The 19,377-nt window shown below is 38.1% G+C and overlaps 2 protein-coding genes across 10 annotated transcripts in view; both read left to right on the top strand.

The window, feature by feature from the left end:
- The first annotated feature begins 5,382 nt into the window (after positions 1-5,382).
- The window catches only part of LOC121856846, a 94,890-nt gene continuing 80,895 nt past the window's right edge, over positions 5,383-19,377 (top strand). For 8 of the 9 annotated variants that reach the window (XM_042352603.1, XM_042352599.1, XM_042352601.1 and 5 more), the window contains exons 1-2: positions 5,385-5,532; positions 7,476-7,568. The gene's annotated coding sequence lies outside the window, so the exon portion shown is untranslated. Of the gene's footprint in view, positions 5,533-7,475; positions 7,569-19,377 lie in introns of all 9 variants that reach the window. The other variant, XM_042352592.1, reaches the window with a different exon arrangement.
- Positions 15,021-15,995, top strand: LOC121856844 (TBC1 domain family member 7-like). The gene has a single exon (XM_042352588.1). It carries the CDS (start codon positions 15,021-15,023, stop codon positions 15,993-15,995), a length of 975 nt encoding a protein of 324 aa, XP_042208522.1.

Below are 19,377 nucleotides of genomic sequence, written 5' to 3'. Positions count from 1 at the left end.
CGTCTTTTATTTATCCTTCATAAATACTGTATTTATTGTAGACCATTGGAAATAAGGACAATTGAATCGGGTAGTTTGAGTAGTGTGTTGTTTCTGGATTTGGTACAGTATTACAGGTAGTCTGTCTCACTTCCTTACTGTTGACAGGTACACAGTTCTTAATCTAGTATTTGTTATTATTGTTGGAGTAGTGTAATAAGTACTAATAACAAAGCTATTTATGCTCAGTACTGTAGTAACACTAACGTCAACGATAGGTACTGGCGAAGTGCCTAACATATGCCAGTGTTGGTCACTTGGGAGCTGTCATATCATGTGCCGGTACAATATCCTGAAATGAATTCTGTTCTTGTAAAAGTTCACACTGCGTTAAGGACATGAGGAATTGGTTGATTGATTACTGATTATACTGTGAGGGACACCTCCTCCCTCCTCTGGTTCCAGTGTTAGTACAGGTGAACACTGAGGCCTTCTAGGGGGTGTGGGTAGTGGTAGACACCCTGGGATGATGCCAAACTTGTACCGCGGCTCTAAGGTAGTAGGGAGAGTAATAAGTGACACTTGGTATCGTCTATTTAGTTCTCAGCACACACACACACACACAAGTGACTTTGGTGCTATCTTTGTGTTTGAAAGCATATTGATTACTAAGCCTTTGGTACACACACACAAAAAAAATGTGGTCGGTGGTACATTCGACCTCCTTCACTTCCCCATCTGTAAAGCTGGATACCCTTCCATAGCTGGTGAACCAAGCATGAACCAGGGACTCCGACTACTGTGCCCTTCACTCCCCAGCTATCACATAAAAAGTAAAAATAAAAAACATGGTGGAATAAAAATGTTCATTTGACAAAACCAAAAATTATATAACTGTAACGTTTTATTTATTTTACTATATTTTGAAGAACAATTAAGGAATTAACCAACCTGTACCAGAGTAGTAGTTTGAACAATGTCTTGGCAGTAACAGTCCATAATGCTGTACCATTAGATAAGAAAATGAAAACATCCTCGACTGTGTAAGACATTAAATGTTATACGCGGTAAATAATATGGGTATTCTGATTAACCACCTTAACGCTACCAGGGATTAGGTTATCGTTAAGATGGAACAAGCTGGGGTGTCTAATCATCATGTAATCTAAAACATGAATTTAAACAAATGAAGTGCAATAACCTCCAACCAAGAAGTGCTAATAAATAAAAAAGGATAGCTTGATAATTATTATGTATAAAAGTAGTTAAAAGTGTTGGAAATACTGAAAAGTTGTCCTGGAAAATAAACCTGTTTTTATTGTATTTTTTCACAGGAGGATCATAGAGTAAATCTGTCGAGGCCACACCAGCATCTGCATATATTCAGGTATTGTATACAGTCACTCTCCCATTATCGAAATCTAGGAAGGAAAACATCAGCTCTACTGCTTCCTTGTTGGGTGCTGTAGCGCTTCTGAGCTTCACTTTACACAGGATATAAGAGGGTGCTCAATAAACTAACCTCCTCGTTGCCTGAAGAAAATCTGAATCCGATTCTGTATAATTATAAATCTGTACAAGACAGCTTCAAAAGTACTGATGTTCTGTTGTGACCAGGAGCAGTTGATAGCCCTGGTGAGGTGATTATCTTGTTAAACTAACATATAAACGTAAAAATGGCATAAATGATCACAATACAAGATAAAGATTATAATAAAAGACAAAGTAAATTCACAAATAACTAGTTAAAGAAAAATATGTAATCGTAGAAAGAAAATTGAAAGTGTCAAGAAAATCTGGGCACTGTATGGGAAAAGGATCGAACAGCAAAAGAACATTCTCGTACAGGTTCTAGGTACCTCAAGGCGTGAAGGATCATCACTACTACACAAAATCATTTCAGAATGTGTCGTCAGTGGAATTAGAAGGTTGACTCACCAAACAGTAGTGTCTCTATCTGGACTGAGTTAGTGTGTGGGAGTCCTCGGTGAATGAGGTACGGAGAGGATTGACTTGGAGATACAATACTATAAATACGTTTGAGTATCCCCTGTACCTGTAATGTTTTAGGAAATATATAAATCATATATTAACTATTTCACGTATGGACTTTGAATCTTCTGCTTGTTTGTGTACCATTTAAGTGTCCTAACAGTTAGTCTCATGATTAATTTTCGTTAATAATTGTCAATTTTATTTTAGCTAATGATGGCTAGAAGTAATTAGAGAAAATTAATGAGACTAGAGATGACTGCCAATCCAATCGGTAAATATATTCGTAAGTGATTTTCATGTGAATCAGTAAAGCCAACCAATGAATTAGGAATCACAGCACCTCAAGAGTTCGGCCAGTGATATTAGGTTCAGTGATGGTGACGGCAAGGCGTGTGTGGTGATGCAGTAGTTGATGGCTATTTCCCTGGTTAACGTTCGCTGTTTGTGGAGGGCTTCCAGGACTCTACGTTGTGGTTATTAACAGTTGAGTGAAGGTATGTTGGTAAAAAGGTTGTGTTTTGGTACTGGTTCGGGGAGGGGGACACCAAAGAAGAGGAACTACAATAGTACTACATTCAATTAATGTTCAGCCCCTGACTGCTACGCCACCCTGGATAAGCTCCCTCATCATAGAAAACGTATGGTTACCTGAAGACGGTCTTGTCTTTAGCGTAAACTCCTATCATAGCCGTAAACGTTTTTATTCTTAGCATCCATTGTATAGAATATACATGATTGTATTTTTCCTAACTCGTACCGATGATTTACGGATTATTATTTATAGACAGAAATAAGGTAAATACGACCATTGTCTGCTTATGTATATATTTATATATTCGTGAACAATGATGTTCCTTTAATTAATAAAAAAAAGGACAATACCATGCTGTACATGCAATAACATAAATAAGGGACTTAGGCGGTAGATAAATATGAATTATGAAAACACCAAAAAGCAAGCAGCATTTGACGCTGGAGTTTTTGCAAAACTCCAAATCATTGCCCTGTTTCCTGAGCAGCTTGGTTGTGGGACACATCTTTTTTTTATTCTTGAAGTTTTGTAGAAAATGGAGACCTATTAATGGTGTCTTCACAAGAATATGATATAACTTAAACACTCCTTCATAGGATTTTGTTTTTGTTTTTTGTTTATATTAGAATTTATATTTACCATCAACAATGCACAATAAAACCGAATGATTTGTTTATCAGTGCTCCAATATCAACCACTATGGGCTACACATGTAAATAAGCAATAGTGTAGAAGATATTTTAGTGTCCGGTGCATACGAACATGGTAATTCTTTACTTTAACCCTGCACTGTTATTTGCATCGAATTGTGATTGGTAATCCAGTTTTTAATTGGTGCTAACAAAAATGTGTAAACGAATACTTGGCAACTATTATGAATCGTCAGTCATTAGGCAGAGTTTGACCTATCCTAACATAGGTGTTGTGCAATGGTGATATCTCTTGACGCAAACAAGCAAATATTAAGTGGTTAAGATTAATACCATAAACGAAGGCGAGGATGTAGTTTGTGTGGTTAACTCTCTCTAAATTATTAATGGTAACAGGCAAAGTTCATCAGCCTGGCTTAAAACATGTTGAGCATGGAGTGGGTTAGGTAGATGAGATGATGCTTGGTTGGCTTGCTTCCTCGGCCGTCATCAAATCAGGCTCCTAAATAAATGTATATCCTTGTCCAAACAACTGTTAAATGAGATTAGATGAATCCAAATAACACTGGAACAACAAGTAAGACATAAGAACTTAAGAACGGAGGAAACTGCAGCAGGCCGATTGGCCCATTCTGGGCAGTCCCGTTTACACCCAACCCCTATCGCTCTATGTCCACCCAACCTATGTTCCACTCATCCACTATTCTATTTCCAAACCAATCTTTACCTATATCGCGCCGAAATCTAAATTTGTCTAATTTAAAACCATTGCTACGAGTTCGCTCCTGGTTGGATAGTTTGAGTACTTTTGTTTAGCCCTGACTTCCATTTATACACGTCGATCATATCGCCCCTCACTCTACGTCTCTCAGGGGAGTGCAAAGTAAGATGCTTTAACCTGTCTCTGTACTCAAGGCTCTTAATGCCTGGGATTAGTCTTGTCATTCGCCTCTGAATTCTTTCTAGGGATTCTTTATCCATTCTGTAGTACGGTGACCAGAACTGAACTGCGTAATCCAAGTGATCTCACAAGTGCAAGATATAGTTTTAGGATAACCTCGCGAGTCTGGTAACTAACATTCCTTTGTATGAACTCAAGAACTTTGTTAGCCTTGTTTCGAGAGCCTTGATAAAATGTAAACCTGATGATGTGATGTGGCGATTGTGTTACCGTGTTCATTTATCGTTGGAAAAAACTCGGCTACTGACACCTGTTGCTCCTGTCAGTACATTTATAGAGCCGGGTTGTCTAAGTAACCATTTATGAAAGTACTGGAGACACGAGCCAGCGAGATCCAATCGTATAACCTTTGGTGTATATTGTTCACAGAATAGACAATATTGTTTATTAGACTATGATTTATATTCAGTGTCGCCTGTCAGCTATTTTTATAAAGTTTCTGGCATTCACTAGCGTGCGCTTTGAGAGTAATTCAGCTTTCTGCCTTTGTATAGGCTTTAACCGGTCGGCTTTCTAACAGGAATAAATTAATAGCCGGATCTGTAACCAGCTTTTTAGCCTTAACTTTTTGTTCCCTAAACCAATTATTGACAGTAAGTATATAGCGGCAAACAACAAACCGCCATTACTTCTTGATGCTGTACCGTATATTTAAACATGATAGCGTTACTAATTATAACTAACAGGTCTCCCTAAAGGCCAAGGTTACTGTTAGTACAGGTGAACACTGGACTACCTGCCACAAGACTCTTCTAACCCGAGTTTGTGTTGAGTGACGAGCCCTGTACCATGGTATTTATGGGCTGCTCAGGTAAATGCCCTACATTTCAGAATTATCCCGTAAACGTTATCAGTTCCTGTGTACAGTATCTAACAAAGCTGCCGTGTCAATAGTCATTATATTACAACGTGTGCAGTACAGGTTATTGTACTCTACATTCTACAATATTAAACACAGATTTTTTTTTACAGTATATAGTGTTTCCTCTCGTATTTTACTCAGAAACTTGGACATTTGAATATTAATATAATGTGATGTCAGATAAACATAGATTATTTAAATTTATTAAAGACATGTTCTGTTTTGCTTAATATTTGGCTGAATGTAGGCATATACGAGATTATTGAATAAGTTGAAATGGGAGATAAATTATGTTTGCTAGACTTACTGATATTTTTTTTATACGTACAATATGTGTAAATATTTAAATAGATACACAAAATTGGTTTTATTAACAAATTATTTACAATACACATTTGACTCACTGCATGTCAACAAGCAACTCCGCCCTGACGACTCTCCTTGCTGCCTCAGGTGATAAATTACCTTTATTATCACAAATCTTTTATAAATTGAGCATCATCAGGACCTGTCGAATAATATGGAACCAGCTGTTGAGAAACTTGAGATTCTTGTAAGTAGAAACGTGTCTTAACAGGTAAAAAAATGGTGTATTAGGCGTTTCATTATTTGCCACAACCGCATCTTTACTTTTACTTTACTTTTATCCTTTTCACCTACTTAGAGCATATACTTAAATACCATTGTAGTCTAAGCAAAGAAATACTTTATCAGGAGACTTGTGTGAGAAGTTTAAGGTGAATAATTATTTGATATTGCCTCTTCGTAGCCTAATTTAATTGCAGTAGAAATATGTTATGGAATTGAACCAAAATTTCTGGAGATACTATTTGAATGATCCTAAACACGAAAATGGAAACAAGAAGGCACAGAACCTAACATAACCTGAGCCTAACCAAAGAAACCTACCTAACCTCCTTGGTGGGGTACTCTGTCCCCTGGACCCCCTGGCATATTAGGCAGAAAAAACATACTTTGATATCTGGTTCCTATGAAAGCAAATATCTTCAAGCAGCATGGTGTAATTTAACTCTTTTTTTTGTTGGCGTGAGAGTACGACTAAATTTTCTGTAGAAGAAAACTTGTTTTGGTCGTTATTTGGATCTTGACTGCTGTTAGTTTGGCTGATAGTTTTGGTCTCATTTTGCTCAATGTTTGATGCTTGATGCAAGGGTGATAGTTTTTTGTTTTATTTTTTGCAGAAATGGCAAAAAGATTTTTTTCAACTTCCAAGTTGAGAATCACAAAGTAATTTTATTTATTTTTTTAATATTACTACGGCCGTTTTCCGTTGAAAAGCAACAAATCATAACCTTACCTAACCTAACTTAACCTTAGTCATGTTGCCATGCAATGAAGTCACAGAGTGGCTGGTGCGGAGCATGATCGGGAGTTCAGAGGGGCTGGGACGATATCAACTTCAGTCGATAACTTTCCTCGCTGACAAAAACTTCTCAACTCGTAAGTTGAAAAAAACACTTCTTTTTTTTTGTATTTCCACAAAAAAAAAAGGTTATCCCCATTGCAAATTTGTGGGGGAAATAAGAGTAAAATTGAACATGTGAAAATGCAACAAATATAATATTTTACTGTACTGTAAAATGTCCACCAGAGTAAAGGTTTACAACAGGAGCACCACTTAAATGTGTGTGTGTAGTATAATTATTATTAAGATGTGCTGTTCTGTACTTGTTGTTTATGTCAGCATTACAAGTTTTAAAGCATTTTCATTTGGTTGCAACTGAAGTTATTGTACTGTGTATTTACAGTATATGTGAGTGTATGTGTCGTGGGGGTTTAGTTCTCCTACCATTCTTCTTACCTGTATCCTGCTGGTAACTTCAGGCAAGTATTTAAGAGTAGCCTCCAATGTCAAACAAAGATTACTTACAGAATTTGTCCCTATTGCACATGGATTAATGACGGTCATGTGAGGTTAATAGATGGATAAATAGATGCATAAATACTCATAAGTGTTTGATTGTTTGAAGTGATATTTGAGACATAAAGAATAATATATTACAAACTTCATAAACTGCAATAAAAAGCTTGCTAATGACTGCTAGAATGCTTCAACTTAGTTTCTTTGGTTAGCATACTGTTTTGGTGTTATCAGATGAGTAAAACATGAGAGATCTTCCAAAATTAGATGTGGCAGCTATAACCCACATTACAGTACTCTCATATCCTAGTTAGACATGTAAATTGGCAAATTGCTTTTCTTTTAAGCGGTACTGTCTGTGTTGGTTACCTGACAGTTGACAACAAAGTTAGAAACTATGTATTTAAAATGGTTTTCTCTTGGAATGATCAGGTTAATAATATTTTTAGACTCGTGGATAAACAAACTTTGAATATTTTGTGCTTGGTTTCTGTTCTATCGTGAATGTGAATGTCTTAACAAACAACTAAGTCGTCTAGATAAAAATTTACAATCAGTACTCATACAATTACTTGGTTCTTCATTTACATAGGATTTTATATTTTTTATTTCAGTTTGGTAAGGCAGAAAGTGAGCTGGCAACACTGTCTTGTAAGGTTGACCAAGAGTACACTGCTTTAGCTTCTGCACAAAGAAGTAATTCACAGGTTAGTGTATTATCTTATGGTATAAGCTACTCAAATTATTTTACTGTCAGTTTTCACCATTTTTAACCAGTATTTCACAGCAGCAGTATAATTACTAGGCCTACCACCCGGTGTGGCAGGTTTTAGAAAATTTTAAATAAATTGGTACTCATATTTAAATTATAAATAAATAGTCACACGTGATCATGATTGTGTGGTCCTCGTCTGGACACAGGTACCGGTAACCTCGTAGTGAGTGTGTTGCATAATAACATGTGTTCTGGTGCAGGGTGTACTGTACCTCAGTCCATAATGACAAATGCATAATGAAACCATGTGTATCTCCTCTTCTATGTATTATATTTTTCCTTAAATTCACCAGTGGTTCTTATATCATGCTGTTTATATATATATATATATATATATATATATATATATATATATATATATATATATATATATATATATATATATATATATATATATATATATATATAACATTAATATTCAAGTGAAAATAACTTTTTAATGCATTGATATATAATTATGGCAAAGCATACAAGCAAATTATTGGATGTGTAGTGTATCTGTTGCACCTCCACCACACGGGAGCACCACACTCACAGTCGGGTTTTGTGTCTTTTTCTTATGGACACAACTTACACACTACGTTACTACATACACTCGGAGAGGGACACTGCTCTGTCAACATTCGTATATTGTTCGCTGTTGCCTTTCCTGCCTCCTGGTTGTGTGGTCATATGCATAGCATATTCTGTGTCCCTTGACAAATTCAACAAAATGCCTCTCCACCAGACATAAGGCATGTGCTCCAATTTGGCTAGTTGTTTGATGTCATCCACGATAAAACCGTTTATCATTTTCTGGACACAATTTTTCAAGTCCAGCATTGGCTGGTTACTACAGTATCTGTTTTCACTCCTTCTTTGTAATCCTTACTGTCAAGATATAAAGTAATACATATGCAGTAGACTTTCCATATAATGCAAGAGTGGGACTGAGAATTGTCACATAATATTGAATTGCGTTATATCCTTCTAGGTATCTCAATAGGAAATATAGGGCACAGGACTGCAGCCTCTAAATGTACACTAAAAACTTCCTATGACACCAATTTTCCTCATGTCAACACTAATTACATCGTTTCAAAGCAGAATTTAACAAATTATAACTCACCTTGAGTCTTAACGACTGCTACTGGACTGCAGTTGTTTGGACTCAAGATGAGTGATGGAGTAGTGGAACTTGGGGTATGGTGAATCATCTGTAATCTGTGTAGGTGCTGGCTAGTGATAGCCAGCCAATCAGTGACAAAGATTGTTAGTTTAAATCTGAAAATGGTAGTTTTGGGTATTTTGAAAATGTAATAGAGTGTAGTGCAGACATCCCCCGGGTTATGTAAGGTATGTGTTCTTGAAAATTTGTCCGTGACTTGACGCCAATTTCCCCCATAGACTTCCATTATATAATTGGAGATGCGTTCCCAAGGTAATTTTTTCGTCAAAAAGACGTAATACAAGCACATATATGAATGAAAAGAATTTATTTTTAACACTTACATTGATTATTTTATGATACAATATGTTCATAAATATACAAAACACTTCACAAACAATGTTGAGTGCTGCGTTAGGTGAGGTGGTGAGGTAAGGTGGTGCAATCGGAGTTACTGGGAGGGAGACGGAGGGTCACTACTGGCTCCTGCCTCGCCCTGTAAACCATCATCATTTGCTTCATCTGCTACAGGTCTTGTTCTTGGGACCAGAAACTTGTCCAAAGCTGTTTGGCATTTATGGCACATTTTGTCCTTGTACAACTCCCTGTAGCAGTTGAGGCTATTCTGCATTTCTCTTGAAACTTTGAGGTTGCGTTCACAATTGGGATCGTTAGTAGCAAAGATTTGCAAAGCTTCCTCTGGAACTTCTATATCCTCCTCTTCTCCTGCAACTGTTCCACCAGCATCAGATCCTCATTAGACAGATCTTCTCTATGGGACTCAACCACGTCATCTTGTATGACTTCTTCAAAGCTTACATTATTTACAAGTGTCACAATGTCTTGCTGAACTTTATTAATGGTTTCTGCTTGGGGAAAACCTTTAAAGTTGTTGATGCACTCTGAAAAGGTTTTGCATCAGAACTTGCACATTGTTCTTTCTGCAAATCCTCATACAAACTTTTTGCTTTTTTCCTGAATGATTATCGTGCTTAGCGGCACATTCCGATTTGTTTGATCTTCAATCAACAAATTCAAGAGTCTTTCCATATTAAGCATCACATCACTTCTATGAAAAAACAATGTATGGGCAGTTAAAGGAGTAGCCAAATGAGCACTTGACCTAATTTTGTCTCTATTATCACGTATTGTGCACACTGTAGCAAGGCCTAATGTTTTTACAATCTGGCTAAGTTTTTCTCCCGCATGAAACCTCCGTAAAACGTCAAGCTTAATGCCCAACACAATTCCTTTACTGGATCTTTTAGCTCCACTGCTCTCACTTGAACTTGATGGCCTCTTTCCACTCATCTTGAATAAGGGTAAACAGTAATACAGTCCTGAACACAGAAGTATGTAAGTGTTGTGAGACCAAAAGCACAAGACCGCACGTGAGTTCAAACAGAGCGGGTTGGCGTGGCGTGGGTACGCGGCATCCCCACTATACAGTCTTGTAGTAACTGCCAAGAAATGCACCTGAAAGAAATTTTATAATTTGTGAATTTTGTTCTAATAGTACAGGTACATGTATTGGAAAAAAAAAATAGCTTGTAATATTTATATCCAATTTCCGTAATGGCAAATTTTTTGTCCATATCCCAGATATATGGGTCATAATTTACAAAATCCGTAAGAGCGAATTCCGTAACCCGAGTTGCCGTAACCTGGGGGATGCCTGTATGATATAATCTCTGTAAACTTGTCATAAATTACACATTATGGTTGTGTTTTGCAAAATATTGAAGGTTCATTACAAATATAAATACTATACTGTATTTGTCATCTTTTGATATTACACAAGAAAAAATTCAAATTGCTTTTGCTGAACTAGAACCTTATACTGTAGATGTGTTGTTTACAGCACGTATACAATTATTTATGCAGAAATCACCCCAGATCATACTGTACATAATGGGTGCTAAAAGACCTGTCAGCATTTCACCTTGTGTCAAGAAACGGCAAAAGAGTCATTTTAAAGGTACTGTATAATTAAACATTACAGTATTAGACGTCATGAGTGTGGAGAAGGAACAACAGTTGAGGAGCAGCAGTGAAAGAGAACATTCAAACACTTCTCTGTGAATCACTCATTATCACAACTTATATACAGTAACTCTTTTATGCTTTCTTACAGTTATTACCTACTCACTTATTGTTTTAATGGTGGTAAAAATGGATATAGGTGGAGGTAGTGGCGCAACTATTCTGGAGTGCTACTAAATTCCATAATCCTTAGGAATTTACTATGATTATGACAATTAAAACGGGTAATTGTAAGAAAAACACTTGCTTCACCTTACACAGAATGTGCCAAATTAACTGTCGGATGACCACCAAATCTAATGTAAAGAAAAAATATAAGGTACTGTAAAGTGCTAGAATAATACACAGCTTGAATTTTTCCACGTGAAGACACTGGCAGCAATACATGTACGGTAAGTCCTCGCTTAACGTCGGGGTTACGTTCCTAAAAACGCGAAGTTATACGAAAAAACGTTAAGCGGATCAATTTTCCCCATAAGAAATAAATAAAATACGGGAGTTACGTTCCTGAGCCTCCCTTTGCCCCATGAAAAACATTACATATACAGAAAATCATTGCGATTTATATATAAAATATTATAGTACATTACTGTATTAAGTTTGTATTGGTACTCACCGATGGGCGGAGGTGGTGGAGCAAGTGTGTGGTATGGTAGTGAAGCGGAGGAGGCAGGAGCGGAGGAGGGCGGGAGCGGAGGAGGGTGGTGAGTCACTGAGACTCTGCAGCTGCCTCCTCCTGCTCTGACTGGGGTTCCTCCGCCGCTCTTTGCTCCTCCTCTGTTGTTGTTTGCTCCTCCCCGGCTGCCAGCTGTCGTGAAGAAGCTGCTTCTGCCGTCCTGTGATGAACAAATGAATCCAGTGTTGACTGCTTGGTGCTACTCTTCTCCTTATAGATCTCAGTGTAACAACCAAGACTGTCATCATTTCTGTGTTGAATCTTTGAGCTACGTTCCCTATTTGGGTCGTCATCTGTAAGGATTTGCATTGCTTGCTGGAACATGTTGAGCGATTCTGCCATCCTCTTGGAAGTTTGCGTTTGTTGATGTTCTTCTTCGTTGTCATCTTCAATGGGACTGTGTTCTGTTAGTTTTTGCAGATCTTTTTTGGTGAGCTCTTCTGTATGGGATGCCAGGACGTCCTCAATATCCTCTGATTCCAGCTCATCAAAGCCTGCTTGTCTAGCCAAGCCGAGGATATCCCTATTCATAGCTGGGACTAAGTCCGTGAATCCCGAAAAACTGTTGACGCACTCGGGCCACAATCTACCCCCACACACCAATCAGGCAACTTTCGGAAACCTCTTCCCATGCCTTGCCAATGTTGTCAAGTGCATGAAGAATGTTGAAGTCACTCTAATATTCTCGGATCATGGGTTTCTTTTCTCCATCTGTAGCCTTGAGCAGCTGGGCCATGGTATGGCATAATTAATACGCCTTGAACGCGCCGATGACGTCTTGGTCTATAGGCTTCATCAGTGCTGTTGTGTTGGGAGGCAGAAATACAACTTTTACACTCATGCAAGTCGTCGAGATTGAGAGGATGAGCTGGAGCATTGTCAATGATCAGAAGAATTTGAAGTCAAGGTTCTCCTTGGCACAGTATTCCTTCATTGCAGGGACAGCGTACACGTTTAACCTCTGGCTAAATATGGCGCCGGTTATCCATGCCTTTTTGTTTGCCTTGTAAATGACAGGAAGGTGATCCTTAGAGTAACCTTTCAGGACTTGTGGGTTAGCAGCGCGAGAAATCAACATCGGCTTCAGCTTGAAGTTGCCGGCAGCGTTCACGCCAAGCAGCAGCGTCAAGCGGTCGTTTTAAAACCTGGCGCTCTTCTCTTCTCCTTGGAGATGTAGGTCCTCTCAGGCATCCTCTTCCAAAAGAGACCAGTCTCATCCACATTGAAGACTTGCTTCGATGAGTATCGTCCTTCCTGGATAATCCGTTTGAATTCTTGCGGGAATGTCTCGGCAGCAACCGTATCTGAACTGGCAGCTTCACCAGTCATCTTAATATTGTGGAAGTTTACCGACGCTTAAAATATTGAAACCATCCTCGGCTGGCCATAAAGGTCTCTTCCTTCGATCCTTCACCCTCTTCTTCCTTTATGTCATCAAACAAGGATCTGGCCTTATGCTGGATAACCATAAGGCTCACAGGCGCATTGTGTTGATTCTGGTCCTCCATCCACATAGCCAGCATCTTTTCCACTTTTTCGATCGCAGTGCTTCTAGTACGAGTTGTTTTAGTTGCACTGAGAGTAGTACCACTTCCAGCACTAACCTTAATCTTGTCAGCATTGGTCCGGATAGTACTCACCGTTGTGGGGGCTAGACCAAGCACAGAGGCTATGTCCAAAACGCAGCCTAATACATCCATTTTCGTAGCAAAGGTAATGGTCTTAGGTTGCCTCTACACTGCACTAGGATCAGTAGCACTTGATGGGCGCTTGGAAGCCATTTTGAATGGTTATAGTACAGTTTTAGAGCAAAAGCACTTATGCACACACGAATGATGTGAAGTCGTAACAGAGACTGACTTGGAGTCGCCTGGGGGCGCTGTGACGTTCCGCGAGTGAGGGCAGCGCGCCGAGCCGAGAGAGCGTAGCGCCGCCAGACAAGAGCGGTGTGATGCGCCGTAGAAAGTAGTCCGTGACGACACAAAACGACGTAGTATCGGATCCCCGGGACGTTAAACGAATTTTGGGTCTCTGATGTTTAGCAACGTAGCACCGAAACAACGTTAAGCGGGACGACGTTATACGAGGATGCACTGTATTGCATAAGATCAGGAATAACTCCGGTAATGTTGGTGGACGGCTGAAAGTGAGAGGACCGGCAGAAAAACTTTGTTTTATGGCCTCATTGGACCTTGAGTCATCTACCAGATCATATACTAGTGTTGAATCCTTAAACCTGGTGCACTTCAGTGAGACAGTGTTACCTGCAGCAAAAATAATATTATATTGTCTATTTAGATAGTGGTTCCAGCCATTAAACATGCCAGGCCCTCAGTCAGAAAGTGTCTTAGCTGATGGATCTTGCAGGTCATTCATTGATGCTCTTTTGGTCATGAAAATAATGTAATCACTTTCACGCCTGGTTCGGTGAACAAGTGTTAACAACCCAGGCCCTGACGGCCAAGGTTGAAAGTTGTAGACATTTTGGTAAAATATTTGGCATATTCTGTTGCATGTGGAGGGTGTGTTAGAGATACTGTACATTCTTGGCATAACCACAATTATCTGAGTGTTATCTTAAGGGTTACTCCTTTATCAGTAGCTACAGTAGTAGTAATCCATAATAGTGTTGTTTTATCTGATATATTATCCATCATGATGGGACTATGCATTTGTCAATCACTTGACATTTCTGATTTAATATTTTTTAAGAAAGAATGGTATCAGATAAGCATAATGTAACTTTGTGGTTAATCAGCATTGTTAAATGTCAGTTTTATTGTATGATTGTTTTATAATTGGCTGGTCTTATCAGAGATCTGTTAACTTTGAGAGATGGTTCTTTGGTGTGCAGTTTTGTTGTGAGTGAAATGAACTAGTACAGTACCATGACTCAGTGTACAAGATAGGACATGATTAATGTGTTTGTGTTTAGGATGATGTGATTGAGAGTAGTGTCTTTACTCTTATTATTTCAATTTATCTTGTTGTTCTTAGATTAATATAAACTCAGATCCAGTCGTGTAAAGATTTAAATATTTTAGCTTCATGGTTGCAGGTTTCCATAAAGATTTGATATATTTTTATGGTTGCAGGTTCCCTCAGGTCTTATACGCAATGTCCAGAACCTCAGATCTGAGCTGAATCAAGTATCGGTAGAAGTATTGGAATTTCAAAAACAGCAGCAAGCTGTTATGTTGTCTATGCAAGCACAGCTGAATACACTCTGCAGTCAGTTTGATGACCTCAGTAGCCTTACTGGCCAAGCTGCTGTTGATGAAGGAAGTGGCAAGGAAAAGGCCTCTAAGTGATTCATGAAGTACGCTACAGTACAGTATCGCGTATTGGACAGTTTCATCAATATACAATACTGTGTCTGCTATATAAGCAACTGATCAAGAAATTCTTATGATAATTATCAATCATTTATGAGTAGCTAGTCTTATGAAGTATTATTATACTGTAATCCTTGAAGTGCAGGTATTCACACAATTTTGAGGTGATAACATTTGTACAAAATGGGCGACGAGAAGAATTTCCGCAGCCAGTTTTATGGAAAGGTTGGATTACGTGAAATTGAAGATAAAAGAGCCGTGGAAGCTTTGCTGAAGGAACAACCATTAGACGAGAAGAAATTTGCTCATTTTTGCCAGCGTTCAGTTGTTCCAGGTGCATACCGAATTTTGGTGTGGAAATTATTGCTGCGTATATCTCCTCGCTATGCCGAGTCACAAGATTATGTACAACAGCAACAAACTCTCATGTTTGAGGAGCTTTTTGGTACACTTAAAGGTGTGGGTAATGCTTATATAGCAATCATGGGAAATGATATAAATGATCACTGTCTTCCAGACTACTACAAAGGTTACCAGGAAGCTCCGGTTGCTGAGCAGTACCTTGTTATGTGGTTAATAAGAGAAGGAAAGCTTCTTTACAACTCAAGAGAACAATTTAAGGAAAAGGAATGTCAACATTTCCTCACAATTGTGAAAAAGATTTCATGTTTCTTTGATAACCCAGTTGATATTTTTCTTGTATGTTCCTCTGTTTACTCTTTACTCTTGAAAAATGAAAACAACATCGCAGATGCCGTACAGGACGCCATCGGTATGTTGCGTAAGGAAAATGACATTCTTCATCGTCACCTTTTAAAGTTGGGGCTCTTCAACAGTAGTTACCTAGTAAGCCTGTGCATGAGTCTCTTCTGTGACATCTTCCCTGAGACTGCTATAGAGAAAATCATGGATAAGGTGATTGCTGGTGCATTTAGGGTGTTTGCATTTGTTATTTTCTCCTTGCTAATGTACTTCAAGCAACATTTATCATCTGTATCTACTGTAGAAGGTGTCAAAAGTGCTATAAGTCTTCTTCGAAAGGAGGAGGCGGAAATTCTTGTCAATTCAGCCTTAGAACAATGGCTTAAAATTGGTATGATCAAAAGGCAGAGATGTACGTGCTCAGAATTGCTATGGAATTCACCATATCTTCACTGAATTATTCAACTATTGGGAAGATATATTTTATATTATGCATAACCTGATTAAATAAAGTTATTCTGTCAGTATAGGAGTGTATGGTTTGTGTATTCCATACTTTAAAAGGAAAGTTCACCACACTTTATAGCGCACAAATTATATGTATTATCTGTAAATTTTAATTCATACCTTTCTTTTTCTCATAACTTATCAAGGATAAATAGAATTTAGTTAGTACACATGATGATCTCAGTTGTATGAGGCATGGCTCTGTTAGCTTGTTACAGTACTGTAGTACTTGGAGGAGAATATCTGAAGGTGAAGTATAGGAGTACCTTAATTGGCTGGAAATAACTCAGAAGCATGAATGATATACAACCTTGGTACAGTAATATGAACTAGACATCAGTGGCTCAGAACAGCTGGTGATTCATGGTTTACAGAATGGATTATAAATAGAATAGGAAATACCTACGGAGTAATAAAAGTAATATAAAAAACATTCGTCATACATTTACATGGATACCATGACCTTTATATCATAATAAATCAAACTGGCTTACTGTCTCTTCCTTGATATTTAGATTTTAAATCGTCCAATGCAGCTGATCTGAATTTCAAGTACTGTATAAAGTAACTGTCAGTGCAGCACTTTTGACACAATCGATTTCCATTTGACAAATGGCACGTCTGCAATCAACAGCCAGTGGCGGACTGCTCCATATGTGGTGTGTCCACAATGAAGGGGTTAAGGGATGATAAATTGTAAGTTGTCTTTAATTTCTCTTACTCTCAGGCTTTTGGTGAACATATGTTTTCTGTGTCCATTTTATGGTCATTTTCCACACTTTCATAGGTTAGCCATGGTTACCTGATGGCATGTTGTACCATTTGCCATCAAGCAAGTTGTATGCTGAATGCTAATTCACTTTCACAGAGTGGGAACTGGACATAACCGTATACTGTACCGAGTATGTAAGCTACCAAGCGTCCTCTAAGCTGGTAAGGCAGGGCTGCTGCTTCCTTAGGTAATCAAAGATTACCTGTTTATCTGAAATTTGTTTAATTAAATAATTCAGCTTAACCTGAAGACCACCAAGTCCTCAACAGCTGTTCCCTAAGCTTGACCACCACCTAATATTTTCACCTCAAGCATGTACTGTACTCCCTCAATGCCTGTATGTGGGAGTTAACTAAGAAGTCATGCTCTGTGAAGTTGTTCTCACACAAACTAACACATTAGTAATAGTCCATCTGACTCCTACATTACATAACCATTGTGTCATTATGTCCAGTCTTTTCTGGTTTATTGTTTTAGGATCTGGAGCCTTGAAATAGCCAACTCTTTTGTCGTTTTTAACTTGCTTGAAGTTCAGAAGAGCTAATGTCATATCATAACCATTCTTGTCATGACATTATCACAGTTGGCTCTATTTCCATAACCCCTGAACCAACAACTGTACAGTATTTATATATTTGGATTAAAGATCATGGTGTCCTGCAGGTGAGGCACATTGTCTTCATACAACACTTGTTTATTGCTGAATCAGTCACAAACTTGACTCTAGCTATATTGGCAACCTCTCTGCTGGGTATACAGTAGATTGATATCTTCATGTGTTTCGGAAGTGATTTTTCAGTGTGTGTGTGTGTGTGTGTGTGTAACATTTTGGTGGTAAATTAATGAATAGTGTAATGTGGTAGACTTTCCTCTTAATGTCCTTGCTGAAAACTAATAAAGATACAACTAAGATTCCTTGATGAATATCTTCCCACAAAGTTGTTTGTTGTTAATCATGTGCAATTTTTCTCCACAAAAACAAAAAAATCTTAGAATATTGTTGAACATATGAAAGGAAGTTTCTTGTATATTTTTACCAGTAACATGTATTTTCTCAATGAATGTTTAATGCAAAGTCTGAACTACTTTTATTTGTCCTTATATGCATGTAAGGTATTTGTTATCATTAGGTTAAGCTAAGAGACAGAACAAAAATTCAGTTTTGAACTAACATTCTGAAAACATTGATGACTAGTTTAGCAATAACATTAATTTTTCAATATGCTGTTCAGTGGCTTGGGGAACAAATTCAACCAGATCATTGGAATATTCTTTGAGGTTAGGAATTATAGGTTGAAATTTTATTTTATTACTCTTTGATTCCAGGTACAATACTGTATTTAAAAGGAGTCTTCTTGTTACATGTTGATAATTCATGCATCACTGGTCATTATGGAAGCCATAAGAGAATTTCTTCACTTTAATTGATGTTTCTTTCTGATGTTATATCATGTGGCTTGTCAGACATGCCTTTTTCATAAAGCAGTTCCTCTCTGTTTGCATGTGTTTGGTTTAGACCATTTTTAGAATAATGCGTACGGTTCCCTTACACTTTTTTAATTTACGTACAAGAAACACTTAGGTCAAGGGTATGCAGCTTCCTGCCTTGCAGTCCTTAGTGCGTGGTTACAGAGTATAGTCACGGAGTGCTACATTTTTTTGTGTTGCATTATACTGTAAATTGCATGTGTTTTGCCCTGCAAGCTGGGGACTCAGCGCTGGGGAGAGAGGTCGTCCTCCTGACCTGGGACTCGGCCCGAGTGTGATTCCGATGGCTGTGGATTGTTTGTGTCTCTTTGTATGAGCTGTAGGCCCCATTTTATTGGGGAGTTCAGGGTTACATGCTATTACCAGGCCATTGTTGCCGTGTGCTTGGGGGTCACGGGGTTTGGTGTACTGTATTGGTACTTGTCGTAGCAGGTCTGTCCTGGCTCCTCCTTACCTATACAGTACCTGTACTCATATGGGTGTGTCTGGCCTTTGTCCCTTGTTATCATGTGTGTGGTGTACTGGTCATAATAGGTCAATAATTACTGATATGTATGCCATTCTCCTAGCTTGGATAGCTTTGGTCTGACAGACACTTACTACGGTACTGTACCACATAAATCATAACACTGAAATCCTAATGTTAAAACAGAAAAATGAGATCACTGTATATTTTGACAGTAACCTGTGGTCGAAATATACAGTGCTCTCATTTTGTTTTACTTAATACATATGGAGAGTTTTCAAAGTTGATTTGTCTTGATTTGGCTAAATGTTTTAGTTTTGAATAACTTAAGTTATTAATAGCATGGTTTGGACTTTTCGTTGTGTGAACCCGTGATTTAGCAGCAACTTTTGACGTCTTGTTCTTGTATGGTTTATTCACAATTCCATGACATTGCTTTATTTTTGTAGGAGAGATGAACAGGGTGCAATATTTACAGAATGCACCATCATGTACTTTAACTATACAGTAGTCTCGATTTACGCGGATTTCCTTTACGCGGTTGGTCATTTATGCGGCACCGGGCCAGACCGGCAATTATTAGTTATGTGGTACATTCCATCATT

Source organism: Homarus americanus, unplaced genomic scaffold (genome assembly GCF_018991925.1).
Source record: "Homarus americanus isolate GMGI-L3 unplaced genomic scaffold, GMGI_Hamer_2.0 scaffold22846, whole genome shotgun sequence".
Lineage (NCBI taxonomy): Eukaryota > Metazoa > Arthropoda > Malacostraca > Decapoda > Nephropidae > Homarus > Homarus americanus.
This window is presented reverse-complemented; position numbering and strand designations above follow the sequence as displayed.